The sequence below is a fragment of the Diadema setosum genome, chromosome 19 (genome assembly GCF_964275005.1).
Source record: "Diadema setosum chromosome 19, eeDiaSeto1, whole genome shotgun sequence".
Taxonomy (NCBI): domain Eukaryota; kingdom Metazoa; phylum Echinodermata; class Echinoidea; order Diadematoida; family Diadematidae; genus Diadema; species Diadema setosum.
In genome coordinates this window covers 13,518,817-13,543,510 of record NC_092703.1, presented here as the reverse complement: position 1 = coordinate 13,543,510, position 24,694 = coordinate 13,518,817, and the positions used below count along the sequence as shown (strand labels likewise).

At 38.0% G+C, this 24,694-nt stretch overlaps 1 protein-coding gene across 1 annotated transcript in view; it reads left to right on the top strand.

Annotated features, from left to right (window-relative positions):
* LOC140242501 (dynein axonemal heavy chain 5-like) overlaps positions 1-24,694 on the top strand; it is a 93,531-nt gene that overhangs the window by 62,939 nt on the left and 5,898 nt on the right. Inside the window, exons 56-69 of the mRNA XM_072322237.1 lie at positions 406-615; positions 1,426-1,571; positions 2,334-2,519; positions 3,828-3,830; positions 6,065-6,176; positions 7,045-7,218; positions 7,999-8,234; positions 8,872-9,094; positions 9,586-9,780; positions 10,612-10,806; positions 11,373-11,586; positions 12,392-12,522; positions 13,946-13,990; positions 24,415-24,532. Of these exons, the coding sequence (XP_072178338.1) occupies positions 406-615; positions 1,426-1,571; positions 2,334-2,519; positions 3,828-3,830; positions 6,065-6,176; positions 7,045-7,218; positions 7,999-8,234; positions 8,872-9,094; positions 9,586-9,780; positions 10,612-10,806; positions 11,373-11,586; positions 12,392-12,522; positions 13,946-13,990; positions 24,415-24,532 (2,188 nt within the window). The remainder of the gene's footprint in view (positions 1-405; positions 616-1,425; positions 1,572-2,333; positions 2,520-3,827; positions 3,831-6,064; positions 6,177-7,044; positions 7,219-7,998; positions 8,235-8,871; positions 9,095-9,585; positions 9,781-10,611; positions 10,807-11,372; positions 11,587-12,391; positions 12,523-13,945; positions 13,991-24,414; positions 24,533-24,694) is intronic.

Below are 24,694 nucleotides of genomic sequence, written 5' to 3'. Positions count from 1 at the left end.
AAGAAAAGAAAAAAAATATTTGCATTGTGGAGCATGAATATACTGCTAATATTCAATGATACTTTCAGGGTTGAAAGGCTGGGGGGGGGGGGGAGATGTTTCATAAAGCTGTTCTTAAAGTTACGAATGACTTAAGAACGACTGATGATCAGTTCTAGTGCTGAATTATTGAAATTCTGATAAGTATAGCACATCAGAACGTGTTCCAGTCGGTCATAAATTTAAGAACAACTTTATGAAACAACCCCCTTGTATGTTTTGGAGGCCCATCACTTTATAAAAAACAGGAAATTTGCCCCTAACATACATGAAGACTCGGTAAATGCAGAAAGATTAAGTGAAACACTCAGTGAAAGGTTGATAACAATAAAGACATGGACGGGTTTTTTGGGGTCTTGTGTGAAGGTTGCTGATCACGAGGTGGAGTGCCACCCCAACTTCCGGCTGTACCTACACACCACCTGCCAGCCCCACGCCGTGCCCCACTCCCTGGCTGCCTACACCGCCGTCATGTCCTTCTACCAGACCCGGGAGGACTGCGAGGAGGAGCTGCTCGACCGCTTCATGGCCCTGGAGAAGGCAAGGCTTGAGGAGGACCGCATCACTGCCCTCAAGGTTAGGACTGGACCTTCTTTTGATCACTCCCTCATTGCAAATGTCATGTAAAGTTATAACATAAGGTACCTTCCTTTCTACCATCTCCATGTAAATGCCATATTGAAAGCACAAATTACTTTGGTCACTCAAATACTGGTTGCTAGCTGCATTGATAAACTATTTAATCATGCATGGACGATCAAAGTTTTTATGCCTTCGCCACAAAGTGTCGCCGGAGGTATTATTGAAATTGTTACAATGTTCCTGGAAGTAAATCATGATGTATCGCTGGTTGCATTCATTGCTTCACATCCATGAAAAGTTTGACAAAACTTGTTGTCAATATAAGCTGCTGGAAATGAGACTGACACTGCAAGCAGTCAAACTATTCAGTTTGAATAAACTGTAGATATCATCGACTGCGCTGAATTGAATGTATTTCCCTGTGTGTCTTTACGCATGTTTGCATGTGATTGTGTACTGTATACGCCAAATATTCAGTAAGTCTAAATTTTCGCGAATCAGGACTTCCCGATGATTTCACGAGTGGTTAAATTCGCAATCTTGGAGTATAGTTCTGAATGGAGAAATGTATACGTACATGTCACATTCATATCGGGATCACAGTGTGTACTTTTGTGTGTCTTTAAATTTGCAAATAGCATCTGACCTGCAAAATTCATGAAAATAAAAACCTCGCAAAATATTTGCCATATAGTACAGTGTGTTATGTTCTGACAAAAGTGGACATAAATTTGAATTGTGGTTAAATGAGTATGTTGTTTTACATGTTCCTGCAATGTGTGTCCCTACTGTTCTTCTCCCTAGGAGCGGATTGCAAACATGAAGCAGCTGAACCAGCTGGAGGACCAAATGTTGGAGTGCCTAGCCTCAGACAACAGGCTCCTGAACGATCTCGCCACCACCAAGAAGCTGGCAGATATGAAGAAGCACTACGATGAAACCCTGGAGAGGTGAGACGAACGTTTTGGTTTTGTTGTTGTTAAAAGCTAGCTGACTTGTTTTGCAATCAAAGATGTTCCTAGAGGCAACTGATAAATGTATTATGTAATGGTGTTTGCAGTTCAGTGTGACGCTGAATGCAACATTCAAAATGGTCAATCAATTTTGTGTCCGATTTGCTTTGACGTTGCTTGAGATGTCCAATCTGTGTGATTCATATGGCCAGATGCAAATTCATTGGGGGCCCTCTTTAATCAATTGGATAAAGTCAACAACAGCCTCAAAGATGAAGGTTTCAGTAGGTGTAAGCTGTGGATTTTAGGAGAGAATTCACTATTTGAAGCTGTGGCATGAATGATGTTAACAGACTCTGTCATATATTAGTGTCCATGTAACTCTAATTCTTTGCTGTAATTGGTGTGAGGTCATATTGCTATGCACTGGTGGTGGTGGTATTCCTAGCCTTGCATACAAAATGGTGATAAATCACATTCGTGCAGAATCAGGCACATCTCAGCCATCTGTTTATTAGACTACAACGTGGAGCCAGATATCCTTGATGGTTCATAGATTTGCATAGCATTGTTTGCAACCTTTGGCTGAAATAGGAGTGTCAATACTGTTGTTCAATATATATTGTGTCTATATGACTGCTAAGTCAGTAATGTGCAGGAATTCACTTGGCTAAATACCCCCAACTTTGACCCTGGTAGAGATATTGTGGATTCTGCTTCAAATGTCATGTCCATTTCTTATTCCTTTTGCGCCTTTAGCCAAGAGAGAGTCCAGATCTCAGAGAATGCCATCCACAATGCCCGGGAGGGCTACCGCTCCATCGCGCGGCGCGGGGCCGTCTGTTTCGACGTGGCCCGCGGCATGGCCGAGATCAACTACATCTACCAGACGTCGTGGCAGCAGTTCCTTGAGACGTACGACATCTCCATCAAGCACTCGGAGAGGTGGGTGCATATCAGCTGGTCAAAATTATTCTCTGTCGATCTAAACTTTCTCCCACATATGGATATTGTAGATCCTCCAGGCTTATTGAGTAGAATCAGTGGGCTGTGCTAGCTGCATGAAACAAGATCTGTCATTTTATCAAAGAACAATGATCTATTACTTTCTCTTTCTATTCTCAAGTTGAGTAGAGACAAAATGCATCATTCACTTTAATCATCATCATATTATGTTCAATTCTGCCATCACTCTTGTTATTTCTCAGATATGTTAGATATCATATTCTACTGACCACATTGGAGTCTTTAAACTTTTCTGCTCATTTCTTCTAGGCCTCTTAGAAATATATTCTTTGAGCTCAGCAAATCAGACCAGTCCTCACTGTACATTTCACTCAGAAAGCTGCAAATCCAGATACACTCAAAATCTGCCTTTCTTTGAAAAGAATGAATTAAAAACGGCATTGATTCTTCGTCACATTCAAGATGCAAATACAGGCCTTGTAATCTGTTGAAGTTGCATGCACATTTCTTTCTTTCAACTTTTTTTTTTTAATGGTCTCTCCTCTACAGAGCTGTTATGCTACATGAAATGTTTGTACAGCATGCCAAATTCTTATCAAGTTATTTAGATGTGCTGCTAATACACCATATTTAAAAAGAACTGAGAATTTGTTTGAATGTTAATATGACTGAAACTTGCTGAGATGTTTTTAAGGCGATATTTCTATGTGAAGTGGTGCTGCAGTCTCTGAGGCTTATTTTTACCACTGCCTGCTTCAATGTTTTGTTGTGACTTGCACCAGAATGAGTATCTTCGATTTTTGATGCATGCTTGTTGTTTGAAAAGATGCCTGTATAGCAATGTGGGCTACCCTCCTTCCCAACAACGATGTACACACTCAGGCATTAAAATATGTTTTGCTGTATGAAGATTTTATAGCTGCCTGCCCGGCAATGCTGCATGACAAATACAATGTATGAGTCCAAGCCATGGCTGTTCCAGACCTCCCAACCGTTCTGAATTTGGCAGAAAGAATCTGGATTTTGACCATTCCAGGCTCTTGTTTCAGTACAAATTTCCTATTTTTCATGATAATTTTACTACACAATCCTATGAGAACTGCTCTTTCTTTTCTTCCTTTGAGCCAAATCATCCATATTTTTCATTCAGAAAGGTTGGGGGGTCTCCCGTTCCACAGAATGAATGATCAACAACAACAACAACAAATACTCTGTCAATCACGAATGCTATTTATTGCATGACCTAACTTCTGTTTCTTCACTCCCCTTTGCTTGCATGCCTGACAGATCGTAAGTTCACTTCCATCTTCTCTTTCTGCCCATGGTATAACATATAATCATGTACCCCACTTTATCCCATCCCCCTCCCTCCCCCCGCGCTTTCCCCCCCCCCCCCCCCACCCCCTCAAAAAAAAAAGCATCTCTGCAAAATCATTTCATTTTTAGTGCAGTAAATGCAAAAAAAAATATCTATATAGATCCACCTATCTTCTTTACCTATTTAATCAAGTTAACTCTGTCTCAACCCCTCACTTTCATTTCCACTTTTGCCTTTTGCATAATCACCACTTTCCCTTTCATGGTAATATAAAAACACTATCCCCAGAAATAAAATCTATATATTTATCACTATTCACTATTCCGTTCATGACCTGGTATATATATTCTTAAGGTCACAACTATCTCCTATACATATTAATCAATTTCAAATTTCTATTATATTTTTTCCGTTTTGAGTACGCTGCAGTGGTTGCATTTTTTTGTTGTTGTCTTGAATTAATTATCTGAAATTGAGTTTGTTTGTCCTGTAATTGTTGTTGAGATATAACTGTATGATGTGTGTGAGGTGAAATAGTTTGTCTGCTGTACAAATCCAACAAATCCAAAAGTCTCAAAATATCTGTTGCTTGATTGCATTGCTGCACACCTTTGTGAGCATGGGTTCATACTATGTACAAAAATGCATGATTACATAATTATATATACACATACTCTGCACTTGCATTAAACAAGTACAACTGTGTAAATGAGGACTTGCCGATCATGTCATTAGATTAGACATCTCATGCTCAATCCACTTTGCTAGAGTCCATTCTGAAAACAAAATTAAGATGAGCATCGCGTGAGGCTTTGTTGCGAGGATCATAGGTCAGAAACCTGCACTTGGAAAAAAAGAATCAAAATGCCATCCTCCTTTTCTCAAAGATTGCATCAGCTCACTCAAAATCATTTCTGTCAGGTCATATTACCTAAGGAATCCTTATCTTTTGACTCAAATTTGCAATATTGGCCTCAAGTGAAAAAAGAGAATGTTGATTCCACATGGCTTTAAGCTCTATTTCATGTATTAAAGTTCTGTGACCACTCAAATGAAAGAATATTTTTAGATTCATATTGTAGAACTATAATTGAACTTAACATCTAACTTTTTCATATGCAAATGCGTGCAAATTAGTGATTTAAGTCTTTAAAATCTTTAAGCAATCTTAGGATGAAATTATGGTGTTGGACAGTACAACTTACAGTTCACTTTGTCATGGTGCTATGATATTTTTCTCCCATCATATGTTATGCCACTTGAGGTGAACAAGTAATAGTAAAGTGTTATGATATATGTAGAGTTATTTGTGTGTATCAATTAATTCACATACTCGTGGAGAAACACCTCACATAGAAAATTATGAGGTGGATTTGTTATATACACTGTGTGAGCAAGTCCTGATCGCATAGTGATAAGCAGACTTGAGCGCAGCATGCATTTTGTTAAAACATGTGTGAGTGAGTAGATGGACAGGCCCAAGCCAGGGCGGGCGGAGCGTTTTCAAAAGTGGGGGGCCCCACTTCCGGGTTTCATGAGCTAACAAGCAAAAAAAAAAAAAAGGCCTTCAGCGCAACTTCTGGTGCCACTTTCGGGTTTCTTCAGCTGACAAGCAAAGCCCCCTGCCAGGATTAGAATGTGATAATTTTCATCCATTGTCTTTGAAAGAAAATTGTGGAAACAGCCTTTCATAATCTCTGAGTTTCTCTATGAGTACTTGCTCTTTCTTTTGTAATTTTCAATACTTGACAGATCAAAATATTAACTCACAACTAAATGTTCCCTACAGTAGTATAGTGTACATGTACATCACTTGCTATTGTTTATTTTTTAAGCTCACTAAAGTAGAACAATAATCCTTTGCTGTTTTTGTGTAATTTCCAATACGGAACAGGTCAGATACATGTAGTTTAATTACACCAAACTTCCATAGAGTAGTATTGTTATATTAAAGCTATTTAGAGTTTTTCAAATTCGTGAATCAGTCAGTTGTCAATCAGTTGCTATTTGGAGTTTTCTCCCAAATTAATCTCACTGAAGTACAAATGTGATACATCATCTGCTGTATCCCAGTCAGTGTCCCTTTAATACACACCATCACAGCTAACACATGTCCCTATTGTGACTGGTCTCCATTTTGTGTGTGTGACTGATTTTTCCTCTCGCTTTTCTCTTCTCAAAAACTCACGAAATTGTCGTCTCGCAGGGCTGCGGTCAAGGCGGTGGTGGAGCGCCTGACATACAATGCCTTCCAGACCAGCGCCAGGTCCCTTCTGGAGAGAGACAGACACATCTATGCCGTCTTTCTGGCCATGGAGGTAAAAAGGGGCAACACGCAGAAATATTTCTCCCTATAGAAACACATACAACTGCTCAGAATGCTTCAACTGTGGATGATGCAATTGATGTAGCTTTAACGATGTATAACAAACATTTTCGTTCATATTGTGATCTTCCGAGACTTCTTTTGTTTCTGAGTGCATGCTTTGACGCTCAGCCTACATTTATTGTCAGAGTAATTTTTCCCATGTTCATACAGGCAAGCTGTTTTCATTATTTCTCTCTCTCTCAAAAAAAGAAAAGAATGAAGCTCAAATATGAATTGAGGGAATGTGGTGATATTAGTAGAACACATCAGTGAAAGTTTTAGGATAATTGGTTGACAATCCTTTCAAAAGTTGTGTTTTTGTTTACAGGTTTGGTGCTGCCAATGCTTTATGAGAAGACTACTGTTTAGTGAAGTCATATGTGGAAAATAATATGAGAAAAACAATATATAGAAAAAATAACAGAAGAGCACTTGACTAATTCCATTCAGAAAGCAGGGGGAACAATATTACCCTTAATGAATGTCAGTAACTAGTTGGGGGAATGTGTACTTTTCATAAAATATGAAATTTGTAGAATTATCTTGCTATTTCCTTTGTATTATTTTCCATGAGTGACATCATATCCAGTGAGGGCATCACCAAGATTTAACAGATTGTCCGATGTTCCTCAAACTTTCACTTTAATATATGTCAATCAATAACTAATAGTGCTGCATTCATTCAATCCACATTGTTGTATGTTTGAGTTTCATACCCCCTAAAATTCAAATAGGTCGCTTGCTTTGTATTGAAGTTGCTGTAGAAATAAACCATTAATCATTGACATGTTTTGCCTCGACCCTCCTGCCCCCGAAAGGTGGAAGACTCCCTCGGCAATGTTGGCTTCGGCGAGAGGGAGTACGTCATCTCCCCGCAGCTTGGCTCGGCCATCATGAACGCCCTGGGGCTGTCGGCACCCTCGGACCACCGGGTGTGCCAGATCCGCAAGCCGTTCGACTGGATGCTGGATGACCAGTTTCACAATCTGCAGGTCAGTTGCTTTGGCCACATTGGACACCTTATGCCATGCCAAAGTTGTTCTGTTATATCCGGAACAGTGGGGAACCAATAGCAGGAATACATGGTATATGCATTGCAAGGACCATTGTGCAATTCTTGCTTGAAATGTGCTTCACATGGTGATGACTAGATGTTTGCAGAAATGAAAAAAAAAAAAAAAAAAAAAAAAAGAAAAGAAAAGAAAAGAGAGTAGATTCATATAGGAAATGAAATGCTCCAAGGTTTTGATGCGCTTTTTCTTTTTAAGGCCCCACATTCACACAATACAAATACACAATACAATCTTCCTTCTCTGGGTTTGTCATGTGCACATGTTTGATCATTAGACTGCTATATGCTCCCTGAAGTCATGGAATGAACCATTGCTGAAAAAGGTACCCTTTAAGACAATTTGTGTTATGTGACTGCTCTTGATGAGAATTTTAGAAATCACTGAAAGTTTGCCCAAAATTGGAGTAATTTAAATAGATTAGATTGATTTAAATGTCAGTTGCCCAATTGCGAAGTTAAGTTCTCAGATTGGGAACATTAATTGATCAAATGTTTGTTTAGATATCTCAGGTTTTACAGCAGAATTTCTAAAGAATATCTATTGAAGTGCAAAATGAGTATCATGGTTATTTGTATGTCATAAAAAAATCATAGACTTTGATGATATTTATGGCATTCTTGTGCATACCAGATCCTGTCTCTATTATGTTGTCTATAGACAGATGTGAATAAAAGGTTTCAATTTTCTCTTCTCCCACAGTCCCTGGCAATCAACTTTGAGTGGTTCCAGGACATGTTTGAGCGCATGCCAAAGGACGGCCGTGAGACCCAGTGGCGTACCCTTGGGGAGCATGAGTACCCCGAAACCCACCCCTTGCCCGAGAAGATGGACGACCACTACAACCCCATGCAGAGGCTGATGGTCATCCGGGCGTTCCGGTCCGATCGCATTGTCCAGGCCTCCAGCGTGTTTGTCAGCGCCTCTCTGGGAAAGAAGTGAGAGTCTGAATGCTTGGTTGCTGATACATGTATTACTTTTGTTGCCACCCAAGTACTCAACCTGGTGTTTTAAACATTTCTGTGTCATGAACTTTGAACAGTGTGTAAAATGCTATGGTGTTTTTTTGTGCCAATCGGCACTTACAGCACACACAGGCTTTATATAAATGCACGATTGAAAAATTGAGGAATTGAAGAAAGGCAGTTTAGGATTAAGGATATTGGGTGATCTATTTCTGTAACCTATGCCTCTTTGCGAAAAAGATTAGGCAACAACCTTCACTGTGCTTTGTTCGTCAGTCGGCTTGCAAACTGGACAGTATGCTTTCTACACCAATTGGCACAGATGTCTGGAAACTAATCTTTCAATGAATACAGATTACCTGATCCCCATAATCCCCATTATGTGGTGCTATAATTGATTGATTAACTGGTAGATAAATTGATTTGTTGATTGGTTGGGTGGTTGATTAGTTGGTTTATTGCTTGCTTGCTTGATTTATTGATTGATTTTATATCTACATTTCTTCTTTCTTCAGTGAATATACATTCATTAACATTCACTCTGAGCTTGATCCAAACAGATTAAGGTAATTGCAAATACAATGTACATTGATTCTCCCTCTAAACCAAGGTACGCTGGGGACGTCCCCATCGACCCCGGCCTAGTGATGCGGCAGACCTCTCCTACCATCCCGATCCTCATGCTCTACACCAGAGAGGGCGACCTGGCTGAGAGGATCTTCCACGAGATGGCCGCCAAGAAGCAGATGCGCTCCTCCGTGGTGTCGCTTAGCAACGCGGAGACCGGGGAGGAGAGGAGGGCACGGAAGGCCATCCAGAAGGCGATGCAGGAGGTGGGATTAGAAAGATGGTTAGGGTTGGATCTAGTAGAAGAGTTTGAGTATGATTTCATCATGAGCTTTAACCTATTCTGTGCTAGTGAGACAAATGTGCACAAATGTCATACACACATGTATGGACAAGTAATTGATGTGGCACACAAAGGGCTGACTGAGAAATATGCCATAGATTGAGAGGGGCCCTTTAGTGAACATTCTGGGTTTGTTTTTTTTTGCCGAGTTTTCTTTGCAGTATCTACAGATGTTAGAAATTGAAGAGGTGTATTTAAGGAAAAGAGATAAGTATATAAGTATTTCTCTCACATGGTACATGTATCTGCCTTCTTTCAGGATACAAGCTGTAGTTGTAAATGTACTTCATAGTTCTTAGATACCAATAGTTCTCTTTTCAAGGACACTATCAGTAACATCTTTCCTCAAAAAAGTGTATTAGATAGGAGCAAACATTTTTTTTCCTCTCCACATCCTTATTATGACAACTCCAGGGGACCTGCATCATGCTAAAGGGAGCCCACAACGCCCCCAACCTCCTCAACGCCCTGGAGACGCTCCTCCAGGAGAACGACAACAAGCAGGGAGGTGAGAGCCCCTTCCGGCTCTGGATCTCAGCCCAGATCAGCCGTAACATCCCAGTCCGGCTCCTGCAGTATGCAGTGAAGGTCGTCATTGACACGCCCAAGGTGAGTGGACCCAATGTCCCACTCTTTAACTCACGAGATTAACAAGGGAGTGTTGTAGGTGGTGTCAAAATAATGATAATGGTGATGACGGTGATGATGATGATGACGGTAACGTTGTTGATGGCAAAAATAAGATGATGGTAATAATGATAATGGTGATGGTGCATGTGATGATGATGATGATGATGGTGATGGTCATGTTGATGATGATGATGATAGTGATGGTGCTGCTGCTGCTGATGATGATGATGGTGATGATGAAGCCTAGATGACGTTGATGATGGTGATGATGATGATGAAAGTGGATGATGAATCTGATGATGGTGATAATGATGATGATATTGGTGATAGTGATGGAGATGATAGTGGTGATAGCAAATTATAATGATGTAATGATAACGAAAATGGGGACAGCATCAAAGACAAATACATATATGCTAAAGACACAAGATGTATAGTGACAGTGATGACAACATTGACAATGATGGTCATAATGAAAATTGTACAACTTACATAGATGAATACAAATCGTAAGAAAGCGTCATTGAAATGAAATGATGCACCACCAATGCGTGTTTAGGATTTAACTGTGTTTCCTAATGCCAGACAGCACACAAATAAACTAGCTTGTGACATAAGTGCACTTTGGATTTATTTTAAAGTTTGATCATTCGATATGAGAGATAAAGATTTTAATCTAATGGAAGCAGATACTGGCATCATGGAAACAGTATGTATTTTGATAACCCCAGTTTATCATTGCAACTGCTGTACTGTGCTCATTATATCTCCCCTCACACTTTCAACCCAAATTCCTGTAAACCATTATAGATTGTGAAGGAAAGCCTCCTGCGGGCCGTCAGCTCCTTCGACGCCGACACGCTGAAGGCATGCTCGCGGTCCGAGTGGGTGCCCCTCCTCCACAACCTCGCCATGCTGCACGCCACGGTCCGGCTCCGCAGCCGCTTCGGACTGGCCGGCTGGAACTACCCGGACATCATGGACTTCAGCCACAATGAGCTACAGGTCAGTTCATCTTTAATGGTCACTTTATCAAATGGACAGGTAGCTGATGTAATTTGCAGTGTGAAGGCAGCAAACACATTGGCTGTATATTGATAGGATAAACTCATAAATATTTTGCACATGTCACTGGGGGATTTATTGTCAGAGCACAGAAAACTGTGGAGTGTGTGTAAAGAGACTTGCATCAGTACAGATTGACTCCTGATACTTGTACAATGTACATCTCTTGTATATATGTTGCTTTAGATATAGCTTTATGTTTTCTTTTACAAAGGATTAACTAAAAGGGACTTTCATTGTATAAATGTCAAATCATTTCTAGTGCACATACATGCATGTGCTTGTGTGCTACGTTTAACAAGGCTGTACATGAATGGAAGTCCACCTTTGTCCCTCTGTATTGGCTACCTTGCTTAATATGTATATGAATCGATCCATCAATCCATCAATCAATTAATCATTGAATTAAATTTGTGGATGATACGAATCACTGTTCTCCTAATTTGAATGCTGTAATTTGTGTGATGGATACATTCTTTCATCTTTTCATCTTACATTGTCTTTAGGAAGCATTCAACATTGCTAAGGTCATCTTCAGCGATAACACTCCAGACAGCGACTCCCTGAAGGGAATCTCCTGGATCGGCCTCCGCTACATCCTCACCGAGATCATCTACGGCAGCTACATCAATGATGAGTACGACAGGAACAATCTGTCCGCCATGGTCGACTACTGGATTGGACCCAACGCCACCAAGCGAGAGTTTGAGGCCACCAAATGTAAGCCCCACCCACTGCTTAAATTTGCCTGTCTGATTTTATTTACTGAAAGCTTGTTTCTTGCTTGCTTTTCCACTTGTTGATCTTGAAATGTTACATATTGTCATAGATTCAGTAGTACATCTTCCTTGAAGGAGATGGTTTGCCTGGTAAACTCCAGGATGAGATGGTTAAGGGACCAACAGGGTTTCAGAATCAAGTCAAAAATTGTTTCAGACATGATATTGGAGGTGATTATGAAGGACTTGTGCAGCAAGATTAAAATCTTTCCTTTTTTTGTGAGATGTTCTGAACTGGCAAAGAAAATGTGTGTGAGGACACACAAATTATAGACAGATTCTTTCAGAGTGGTAGCTTTTATGTCTTTTAGATGCGGTTGGCTGATGCTGTCGTATGAGATCACAAAACTCTCGTCCCATGTTTTGAGAAGGTAGGATGATATGTAGTAATATTCTAGTAGGCTTCACCTCCATACATTTTACTCTGAGTTCTTTTCGACTTTCCCATTAATGCGTCATTAATATTTTTATGACATACCGATTAGAGGTAGGCCCAGCAATGGTACATAAATCTTTTGCATTGTTGTATTCAGAATCATCAGACTTGAACTGCAATATTTTTTTTCGTCATTTTGCCATCATATTAAATTTGATGTTGGTTTCATAAGTCATATTCCAATCTACTTGTGTAGAAAGAGGTTGATGATATACCACCAACATCAGCTCACAGGGAAAGTATAGCTATTTTTTTTGCAAAATCTCTAACCGTCGATTGTTACTTCTCCCATTACCGTCAATGCTTGCAGTGAAGTACCGCATCCCGCCCGCCTTCTTCAGCAACTTTGTGCGCGTGAGCTCCCTCACGCAGTCTGTCGAGGCGCTTCCCAACCACTTCCTCGATGTCCCCGAGGCCTGCGGTATGCACACGTCATACGAGGTAATTGAAAATATTTACATACATACACTCACCCTTGAATACTGTGTTTCCAGTGATGAAAATAGTGAAAGAGATGAGGAGGGAGGATGGGGGGGGGGGGGGGGGGAGGGGGAGACAGAGAGAACAGTGATAAGAGTTACGAGATATCAATTCTGATATCTCCCAATTTACACAATTTTGTATTGCACAAACGGGGATATTGTTTCTGAATACAAGTTTTTGTCACATAATCTTTGAATAATGAGTTTGAGACATCAGTGCTTACAACAAGGATGCAAACTTTTAGAATTTGTGAACGTTGCTATTTATGACAATGTCAAATTTTCACATACATCCTGGTGATCACTGAACGAGTCCCTCTCACCAATGCAGAATATGTTATCAAAAGGTAGAAGTGTCTTTTCAAGAAAGACCTAATTGTTTTCTGCTGTCTATCCCTCACCATTGACTCTTTCTACCAGCAAAGAAAATGTAAAATTAAGAATTTGCGTAATATATTTCTCAACTCTGCATCTAACCCATACATATTTTTTTTTTCTTTTTTTTAAGAATGAAGGAATTTCCCTCCATTTTTCTGCATGAGGACAAGTATGATATCTTCGTTTGAGATGAATTTGGCATTATTCGATCATGATGCATTTTTGTTTTTTCATTATTCAAAGACTTTGCCCTAACAGCATGCCACTTTAAGAATACCACTTTTTTTTTTTTTCTTCTTTTTTTTTTTTTTTAGCTGCTTTGAATTTTGACAAAAGAAAGGCATGCATATATCATCAGGGGGTAGTTTCCATATTCTCAGGCATGTAACAAAGTGAATTGAAAAAAAAAAAGTTGGTTTCAAAAGCGGATGCTGCAAAATCTAACAAGAGGTGTCGTAATTGTCATTCCCCTTTTCCACTTTTGTTTGAAACTAAAAGCAGTGTTAAAACATTTTTTGTTGCTCGCTTGAATTGCATGTTTTAGCACAAAGATGCAATATATCATTTGATTTTAATAAAAAGATGTTTTCCTTTTGTTTTGTCCGTTGCAAAACGTAAGATAAACTTATAAGTGATTCATATGAATATAAAATGTGTTTTTTTGCAAACATTCCAGTTATGTTGTTTCAAAATGCATGAATGCAGTTTGATACCATTTAAGCAAGCATCTAAAAAGCTACATAACTAAAGAGCTGCAAAAATAGCTTAAACTTTTTTTCCTTCCATCAGTTTTAAAGTATTGGTTGTGGCGTGTGAAAATACCATTTTTTTGTCAAATTTGAATGCCCTACCGGTAAAATTCTAGTGTTGGTGTAATATCTGTCACATGTCGTCAGGAGGTCTTTCCTTGTTATGACATGTCTCAAGACTATAAAAGCTTTCTGATTGCAAATGGCACTATTTTTCATTATTCATTTTTATAAATATTACTTTGTATTTCACAGAACATCCCAGAAGACCAATTAATCAGTGGCTATAAAGTCCATGAGGTGACATGAAATGAAAAAAAAAAGGAAAATTAAAACTTACCTGCTAATGTTACTAAATGTGGTGTACTATCAGAACAACTATTGATGGTTTTCTTAATACATCTACCTATTACTCATAATACCTGCATGCTGTATCATAGAATACAACTATTCAGTATCTCTCTCTCTCCTCAAGTTAATGTATGCCTGCTGAATTGTGACAGTTGACCCGTTTTTAATATGAATGTTTTGATCCAATCGATGTTTTTGCTGATGAATGTGAAATCTACCATTTTTTTTTTTTTAAATCAAATGACTCATTCTTGCCTGTAATGTCCTACTTGTAATTTCTTGCGATGATTTTAAAGAAATACTTTTAATACAAGTTACACTGAACACTCTATGTGAATTGAGTGTATTCTGTACGATTAATTCTTGTCTCTGTGGTGATACAAAATCTTTGGGATAAAACAGTGGTGGTTATGTAACATTTTGACACAGACAATTTGTCTTTTGTGTTTTTGCATGACCCCTCCTGGAATGCAGTCTTTCATGATTTCTTTGTATCTCTCCCCTCAGTTTTTGTCATTGTGTTAGTAATATTTTGTTTTGAAATTAAGTTGCTCTTTTTTTTATTCAAAAAGGAAGAGATAACATTATCCAGTGTTCCAGTGTCTAAAGGAGTTCATGAAGTTATCAGAAAATACTAACAGACTCTTAAACTTTTCATTGTCATCTGTTGCAAGACCATGCTGATATGGGTGCAATAATGGCTATTCTTCAATGACCAACAGCCTCTTGTTTAAGAAACTGTACGCACAACATTTTTCATCGGCAATTATGCCCGTAGTCATTTTGCAAAAGAGATTCTGAATTTGTTGAGTCTGTAACTCAGTCGTTCTGATCACACTTAAGACTTTTCATAAGAGAAAATGGGCTTCTTTACTCTCTGAACACAGGCTCAGTTTTCACTTCCATGGGGGTTCCCCAAAAGTACAGATCAAATTAAAGCACTTGAAGCTGCTGAATGCTTGGGGCTTCACAGTCTTACAGGACAAACTTAACACAATAATGATACCAGATATCAAGCAAAGTAACCGAAAGAACCCAATCAAACCTAAAAGGAATAGAAACTGCCCCCATCAAAAAAACAGGGGAACCTGAAAATTTGTGGCTACCCTCTTAAAGGACCAGTCTCTGATATTCACCTAGATTGCGATCCTGAAAGGGGGAAGTTCAATCAACCCTTCCAGCTTTAATAATTGGAAATACCGTTCACATTATATGCCCAGAATGTCCTGTGGCAGTGCTAAAAAAAAAAGTTAACAATTAAAAGTTGTAGTTACGAAGATTGAGGGCATACTCTTGCATTTTTGTGGAACCCTTCCACATCTATCCCAAAATGATCCCACACTTCTCACTTGCACTCATGTTCCTCAGTGCATGGAAGTATATTTTCCCTTAAACTTTGCTGAGAAATATGTTGTTGTCACACTCTGTGCCCATTTTAGGGAAGCAACATCATCATCATTTTTTTCTTTCTCCCTTGTGAGGTACCCTCAATTTCTCTAACCCAACTTTTTTTTTTTTAATGGCTCTCATTAATTCTACCTGCCTCTCTTGCTCGATCTTATTTTTCTAACACCTTTATTGGTAGGATGACTGGCGTATTGTGGTAAGAACTCAACACCAAGTTGTTGTTTTATTTTTTTCCTTATTCCGCCACCAATTTTTGCCGTCCTCTGTTATACTTATTAATTCTGTGGCTTCTTAACACTCTAAATCAAAATGTGTGATGTTAACAGTTGTGATTTATGTTTATTTATTTATTCATTTTTGTTTTTGTGGGAGATGCATCATGTAATAACTACCTGACAAATTTGTAATTTATGATGTGATTTTTTGGTTAAGATGGTCCTCACAGACTAGATTTTTTTTTTTTCATCTTCTTAATTGAAGAGTGTTCCACGGGGTTGGTATTTGAATACTCTGGTTGTAAATGTGCCGTATGAGTTGTATTAATAGTAACTCATTCGATTCTAATAATCTTAACCCTGATTTCTTCCAAGTAGAGCTCCATGTTTTCTCTCAAGGAATCAAATCGAGTCTCAAGATGAAAAGTTTTATGCGCGCTGCAGCGCGTGTTCATCATTTCTGCTTTTTTTATGTCCTATGGAAGGGAAGGGGATTGTGACTACCCGTACTTTAGACCAAATATTTTGGTCTTTACATTTACCAGGGTTTCTCTGAAACACGATAGCTTACTTTAAAACTACAGAAAACTTTGTTACATCATCAATCCCTTTTAATTGACTGATCAAATGTGACTCTGCCGTCATGCAGGCTGAGATGAGATTAAGATTTGCTGTTACTGAACAGCTACTGTTTCATAGATGAATCGGTATGTGGCATTCACACAAGGCATGAAATACAGTGTAGGCAACAGAGTAAACTTAAAAAAAAAAAAAATGAAGTGACTAGTGGAGCTGGGAAAAAATAGAAGAAAAAGAGCTGGATATGACTTTCAAGCAGTGGAAAATGATTTTGGCTGAGTTTTTCTGTCAGAGAGAAAAAATAAATAAACTGAAGTATTAAATTTCCCAGTGTCTGAATAATAAGAATGTCATTTAGAAGTTTCACGCAGCAGGTATTCTTTTTTTTTTTTTGGTCCTTATTGCGTGTATTGTGTGGCTGCCTTGCACGTGTAAAGCTGCATTTTCTAAGCAGAGCTGCGTGTGTGCATATTTCATGATAGGCATGTCAAATTAGAATAACTTTTATATATTCATCTTAACATACATTTAATATATTTGCTTTCGTTAGAGATTTGAAAACCTTTTTTTCAGAATGTTATTACACTGATTGCATTCAATATGTTTGAAGTGGAATCCCTGCCGCTATACTTAAATGCACTACGATCTGTATTGCAGTTGTCTAGCACACCACAATTGACGTGTGCCTCGAATTAACAGATATAAACACCATACCAAATAATGCTTAATCGTTTTTTATATGTTAGCGTAACACTTGCTTTTAATGACTTAATTGAATAGTTTAGTGAAGTTCAAATCCAATATTGTGTCCCCCACCCCCATGCACACACACCAATGCAATTTCCATATTAACCAAGAAATAAGTGAAAACTCAGTAGGAAGTGAGATTGTTTAGGCCTGACCCAGCTGGCTGGTAATATGTGTGTTTGCATCATGCATGTGCTTGACTGTTTTAGGCTGTCTACACTATATGCATTGCTTCAATGAAATATATGCATCTGGTGTGTATTGTGGTTGATGTCAAGCGATACATGTTTTTGGCAACGATTCTTTATTTCTATCTTCTCTTTCTCTCTTTCACTTTATTTGTTTTTGATGCCTGTGCGTGTGTTACTGGCATGCATGTGTTTTCTTTTTCTTCTTTTTTTTTTTGAGTGTATATGCATGTGTGTGCGTGTGTGAGTGTATGTGTGTTTGCATGCATTGTCTCCTCATATTACTGTAAAGCAAGAAATATTCGCGGCATGAAATTTTCGCTGATTGATGTAGACAGCTTTTTGCGGCACAAAATTTTCACAAATTGCCACTGGTATCAACGGCATATCATAGTATAGACAAGAACTTTTGCTTGCAGTTTTAATTTCGTGAATCTTGCCTCTCACAAAATTCGTGAAATTAAAATGCACATGAAAATTTCTGGTTTTACAGTAACCCAAAGTGGGGTCAGAGAGCCCACACTTTATGCTGCCTGTTTTTTTGCAGTATTTTGAGTTTTGCAATGAACCTTGTCTGGCCTGTTGTATGTCAAACCTGCTTTAACAAGAGGCCAGTGCAGTGGCACTTGTATCCATGCTCCGTGCAATTTGATTTCATTTAGATTTGTGGGACTTATGATCAATTTCTCGGTTTTAAGTTCTGCTAGGCAATGGGGGAGACATAGTTGTATCTTGCAAGTGGAAGTTAAGCTCTTATTGCGTTATCCATGAGTAGTTTGTGCCGCATTTATACTTTCATACTTTCGTAGGGACAACAACATATGGTACTGCTATGATGGTAACTAATGGCCCCTTGTGTTGATAACATGACAGTAATACCCTCTTTTTTGTGAGTAACTTACAAAATTGTATGTGGAGATTGCTGATTTCAGGAAACTAGCCATTCTTTTCCGTTGAGAACGCTTGGACAAGTCTAATATCACGTGATTAACCCGACTCGTAAATTTCATGAACAAGTGGATTGAATGCATTGACTCACTTTGTGCTACTTCATTATATTTTCCCCCATCATTTGTGGAAGCAAAGTAACAAAATTGTGTGTTTTTTGAGAGCCAAGAACGATACATCTATCCTGAAAGAAAACTGTTGTGTCAAGCCTGAAATGGAGGGTTGGATTCATAGCTGGCTGACAAGAATGTTAAGATAGAAAAATATCTGAACTCTTGACTTAAGTATAAAAGCCTCAGTTTGTAGCTGGGGTATGCCTTGAATTGGCCTTTCATTTGCTTATTCATTTGCTAATCAGAAATATTAACTAGGAGGTGTTATTGTTTGTATCAAAGTTAACGTGAATGTGGCATGGTACGGCTCTTTATGGTCAAACACTGCAGATGTCCAGTCCTCTTGTTTTTGCCGACAGTGCTTTGAAGTCCACCAGATTTTTCTGAAAAATGTTCCAGAGCAGGGGGATAATTATGATGCTTTGGGTTCTGTGTGAATGTTCATATCTCCAAAGTGATCGCTAAATTTGTATTTTGATGTATCTCTCTTTAACACCTAAAGATGGCTGGTGGCCAGGTTATGAAGGTAAGACATGAACTCAATCAACCCACAATACCTGTCAATCCACTATATGCTCTGACCAGCATGTCTTTTCAAATATTTCTTTAGTCCTCCCAGTATAGAGGTGTCCTCAACTCCATCACACAGACATGGCCGTTTTCATGTGAACCCTACTTATATGAGATTGTTAAGAATTGTTTTCCATGAGACATTCCAATCATGCACATCACCTTTACCAATTTAGTTTCAATCCCCCACCACCCCCCCCCCCCACACACACACACAAAGAAAGAAAAACAATAAAGACAGTCCAGTAGCATTTGAGTGTCATTATCCCCGATCAGTAAAATAAATTTTAATGTCATGGAAAACTTCCTGTGATTTCATTGTATCTTTTCCTGAAATTTTCAAGCTCTTTTCAAGCAATTTGTACAATTGTAGGTTTTCCTACCACACCCTTCTTTCTTGTTTGTTTCTTTCTCATATATCTTTTCTCACTTTTGTTTGGTTTTCCTCTTTATTTTTTATTTTTTTAATTATATTGGGCATTAATAATTTGTATGTGATACCGTCTCAGATGCAGCAAAAGAAATTATTGTGATATTCAAACCTCAACTGAAAAAAAAAAAAAAAAAAACAGCGGAGGATTTCGGTTTCTAGATTTTGTATCCATAATCATTATCTGTGGCAACTTCCTTGAAATCAGAATTTTTGAAAAGAAGAAAAGAGACTCGATGAAGAGAAGATGAAGTGTTTCTAATTTTTGTGTTTATTCACTGTAGTTACTTTCTTGTGTACCAGAAGGAAAAAAAAATATACCAATCTTGAAATCTGAAAATCATTTTCTTTCTTTTGCATTATTTTGATGTGCTATAAGCCAAAAGATGACCCTTGAAAGTTTTTTCACTGTGATTGTTAGTGTAATTCTGTCTTCCTTTATGGGTTGTTCCTTTTACTCAAAACTTTGTTTGCCTGTTTATGTTTTGGTGCCCCTAGTCACTGAACTTTGAAATCCTGTGTCTGGTGAAGTCAGTGAAAAAAACAAAAACAAAACAAAAACAAAAACAAAAACACCAAAAACACAGTTCCTCTCTAGTGAAATGCTTGCATATGATATATTCTGGTCATGATCTTAAGCAATACGTTATATTTACAATGTGTTTTGCTACATATATGTATTTTAATGTGTAGTTTAATAGGTCCAGATGTTTTACAAATTCCGTGACCTGGCTTTCAAGTAAGGAATGTACTTGAATGTCAGTTTATAGGAGTTAAATTTTCAGTGTCCTTATTTGCCTGGCTTGCGTATGATTTAACCACGATCCGTTCTGACTCCATCTCAAATTGCTGAAACAACAGACCGGTGTAACTGTCTCAGTAGCTGTAAGTATCCACTCAGCACCAGGATCGCTGCACTTTTGCAATGTTTGTGTCTAGGGAGTGGTGTTTGCCGTATACCTGGGCTTTGAGGGAAAAGAAACACAGACCAATAAACCATTTGCACATCCATAGGAGCCTGGCTACAGACAAACAAACAAACTTCATATGAAAGACAGTTTATTGAATGAGTGATTATTTTGCTACTGAATGCCTAGATTCCATTAGATTCTGTTTCCTTTTAGAGATCGCCAGTAGATCATTCAGGATTTATGCAGCTTGGCTCTTTCACTTTGCCAATGAAATGATATTTCTTTCAATTTCTACAATGGTTATTGTTTTAGTACAGCACATCAGATGTTTTCTTTCAAATATTCTTGTTGCACTTCTATACTTGCAAATAAAAGGTTCAGCATGATTTTTCTTGCATTTTTTTTTTTTTTTTTTTTTGCATTTTCAATAAAAGTTTGGAATATGCCTTCCAAATGCTTGTCTTTATTTCTCCAGGTACCTGTTTTAATTGGATTTGTTTTTTAAGTCGACAAAGTAAAGGCATTTTAAGACTGCTCCATCACGTGCTATCAAAAGAGCAGCCATGACTTCAAATTTAAAGCTTCTACCTTTTAATGCGTGATTCTTTTAAGCACTTGCCTCCCTAAAAAGAAATAGCTTCATGTTTAGATTTTTGATACTTGATCCAAAGATGTCTAGAAATCAAACTGAGACCTCAATAGGTAATTTTGGAGTTGACACTTTTACTTGTGGCTGTGCATACTTCATGAAGAGCTCAAACTGAAGAAAAAGATAATAATGCAAAGATTCTTTAAAGATGATTTGAATTATGTCTAATTAAACTGATGATATATTAGCACCAATGAAGGCTTGACTTCAATAGATAAAAGTGCAGGGTTGGTCTTCTCTTGGGAGAATTTCTGACATGCATGCAAGACTCTGGACTGATGGGGTTGCAAGTTGTTGTGACATCTTCCTTCAAAGATCTCCTCAGCTTTTCACCATGTGTGTCTCATTTCTGCATGTCTTCAGAATGCCTTCAATGCTTTTGAATGCTCAGTCCTCTTCTTCCATTTGAACACATTCCTCAAGACCACATTCATTAACTTTTGGTTTTCCCTGGTTCCTTTATTTTGTGGGTTTCACCATGTGAGCAGCACGGATGAAATGAGTGATATTTTCCCCTCTCGCTTTTTATCTCCTCACTATCGTGGTCTTTGTTGCTCCTGCTCTGTTGTACCTTGATTCCTCTGATGGCTTTTGAAGGGAAGACTTTATCTTTTATTTGTTTCTGGGTGTGAGTGAGGCACTGTCTGTGAAACGTTCTTGGCTGGTATACATGACTGACAATGGACTAAAGGTACTATAAAGAATAATGAAGGATTCCTTGTCCTTCTGTGATGAATTATGTCATCTATATAGAGGAAGGGGATGTGTGTATTCTTCCTGGACTCTACATCAGTACCTAGAGGACTTTAATTTTTAATGAAAATATCTTTTTGTTTAGTATAAAATTTTGGGTTGATGGTTGATGATGTTATCAGCTCACAGCTCTCCTATTGGCTCATATGCATAAATATCTTAAAATTCATGCTTTAGTTTGGGTAAATGATTTGTTTGTTAATATAACTCTTTCACACTTAAATCTTATCGTGCTACACACAAAAAGAAATTTGATATCAAGAATAATTTTTTTTTTCCTTTGTGGCTTTCTGATCATGTCCAAAGAGGGGAATGAAGTGAAGATTGTGTGGTATGACAATGGGAGACTTGTGCAAGAACATGAACAGTGTTACCATGTATCTCAATTGCAAATCTCGTTACTCCACATTTTTGTGAAAGAAAAAATGGAAATTACAAAATTGCACAATTGTATTTCTTGTTTTCTGTGTAAATTTCATGAAACCATACCCATTTTGTGCAGTTGGATTTTTTCCATCAAAGCCAGTTTGAACACAGAATGGATATCGGCACTTTGTAGTTGATGTATAGAACAGTCTTCTAAGATAATGAATGGAAACTCCATAGCTATTTTTTTTTGTTTTTGTTTTTTTTTGGGGGGGGCAGTTATTAATTAATTGAACTGAACAGGATGTGTGTGTGTGTATGTGTGTGTGTGTTTGTGTGTGGGTGACAAAGGCAGATACAACTGTAGTATGCTGTTCTAGCAGCATCCATATGCATGCCAGTACCAATATTTCACTTTTGATCATGGCAAGTGTTTTATAATGTCTCTTTTTCCCCACTTCAGGGTTACGATGTGTAATATTATGTTGTTGCGATGCTGTACTTTGTTCTGTGGATTGGTACCTGCATTATATTTACTTCGAATCCATTATAATTTAGTTCTTTGTATAGTGGTGAAGAGTGTGTGGCACATTGCATATGTTCTGCATAATAGACAGCACTGGAACTTTGCATTTGAAATTTGGCTGTGAATCCCATATACGTACTGTATAAGCCACGTGTTTCATCATGGTTTTACATGTATAATTTTTTAATATATATTTTGCAAATTTTGTGAGTTAACTGATACCCACACAGTATTAAAAGTAACAAACATGTACTTAAACTGTACATTGCCTCTTGTATGACAAATGCAATTGACATTCAAGCAGGATTATATGGTGTATACAGTATCATGATGATTTTAATTGAGCCAGTGTTGTTGAAGTTGATCCACTAACTGTTTGTACGTATGCACAAAATCACATCAGAACCATCCTGCACTCCATGTGCACAAAACCTAATCTTTTTACCATGGCACACTTTGTACATACATCACTGTTTAAGGCACTGAATACACTAGTGTACAGTTCCACTAACTCTGTATGAAATGTGGTACAAATCCATAATACTGGTATACAACATAGATTGTATTTTAAATTGTATTGAATAGGTACATGTAACTAATGTGAAGGATGAATAACAGATGAAGAGTGAAACCTGAATGCTATGCAAGATTTTGTCATTTTGCAAACCAACACATTTAACAGAACACTAGAAAGTTTTCACCATGAGTGCTTTGTAGTGCTAAAACAAAAACAACAAACTAAATAAGATACACTACTTGTAGATTCACCGCAACATAACAACTTAACTCTAATAATTCTGTTAACAATGATAAACTAGAAACTTCTTATGTCTAATTTTCTAGCAATGTGAAAACATTTTTTCTTGCAAGCTTTCGAGAGGTAACAATTGTCAGATTTTTACAGTCAATAGCTGTCTCCTAAAAATGATTATTGAAGCCATGAAACTAAGAAACGTCCATTGATGAACTGATTTTGCAATCTGTTTAAACATCTAGAATTGAAACCTGTCTAAGAAAATTGCTGCAAATAGCTGAAGATGCACTTGTATTGCATTCTACTAATAAGTTTGTTACATAGTTCATATTATTATATGATTTCTTCCAAATAAAAAAAGGAAGTAAGATATGAAGGCAGAAGGGTCTCTTCCTGAAGTTCTTTATTAATTGAAATGTATCAATGTTTGATCGGTGGTGATAAGTCCAGTGCAACAAGGTTCACTTGTGAATTAATGATAATGCAGAAAATCAAGTACAGTTGAACCTCTATTATCCGGCCTCCCTTTATCCGGATCTCTCTATTATCCGGACGCAATCTCGCCGTTGTTTTTTAATCTTTTTTTTATAATTACGGGAGGAAAGGGGGATTCCCAACTCCTTGAGAACTCCTACACAAACACACATGAATTACATATACTTGATACATTTCTTAATAATTATTTAGGTAAATCATCCCAAGAATTTATAAAAGAAAATGATTTCATTCTTGCAAACACGAACCTCTATTTTGGGGTCTGTTACTGAGTGTAACAATGAAAAGGTTGCAGTATACACATTACTACATGTGGTACTACAATGGGCTACATCAGTACATGTGTATGTATAATATGTACATGTATAAAGCATTGAGTCTCCCGTATCCGGCCAAATCCCTTATCCGGATGAGCCCCGGTCCCAACTTGTCCGGATACGAGAGGTTCAACTGTACCTGTATCATTTAGGCTAGTGTACAATTCTGATAATTTAGTCATATTAAGCATATTACACATTAAAGGACAAGCACACCAGTGTTGTATGAAGTGCAGAATACAGTCACACATCGCTTCATGTTCATATGACATATCTTGAGAATTTTAGAGTTAAATTTAGAGTTATTGATTGTCAAACAGTATGCTGCCCAATCATCATAGAAAAATTGTAAAAAACCCCTGAGTGACATTTTGTAACTGTCATCCTTGACCATCCTTCCTGCAGACCGTCCTTGGAGATGACCAGTATGTGTTCACCAGGCTCAACCAGATCTTGGACGCCATGCCGTCTACCAAGACCCTCAGCCACGTCCTGCAGCCACGGCCAGCCTCTCCTTTCCAAGGTGACTTTCACCGTTTACTCCCCTCAATGCCCCAGGCACCTTTGCTAAAGTATGCCAATGATACTTGAAAGTATGCTGTCAAAGTGGAAATTTTTGCGGTGCAGAAATTCTTGGTTTAGAGAGATAAGGGCGTAAAGTGCCTTTAACCCTTCGGATTAAGTG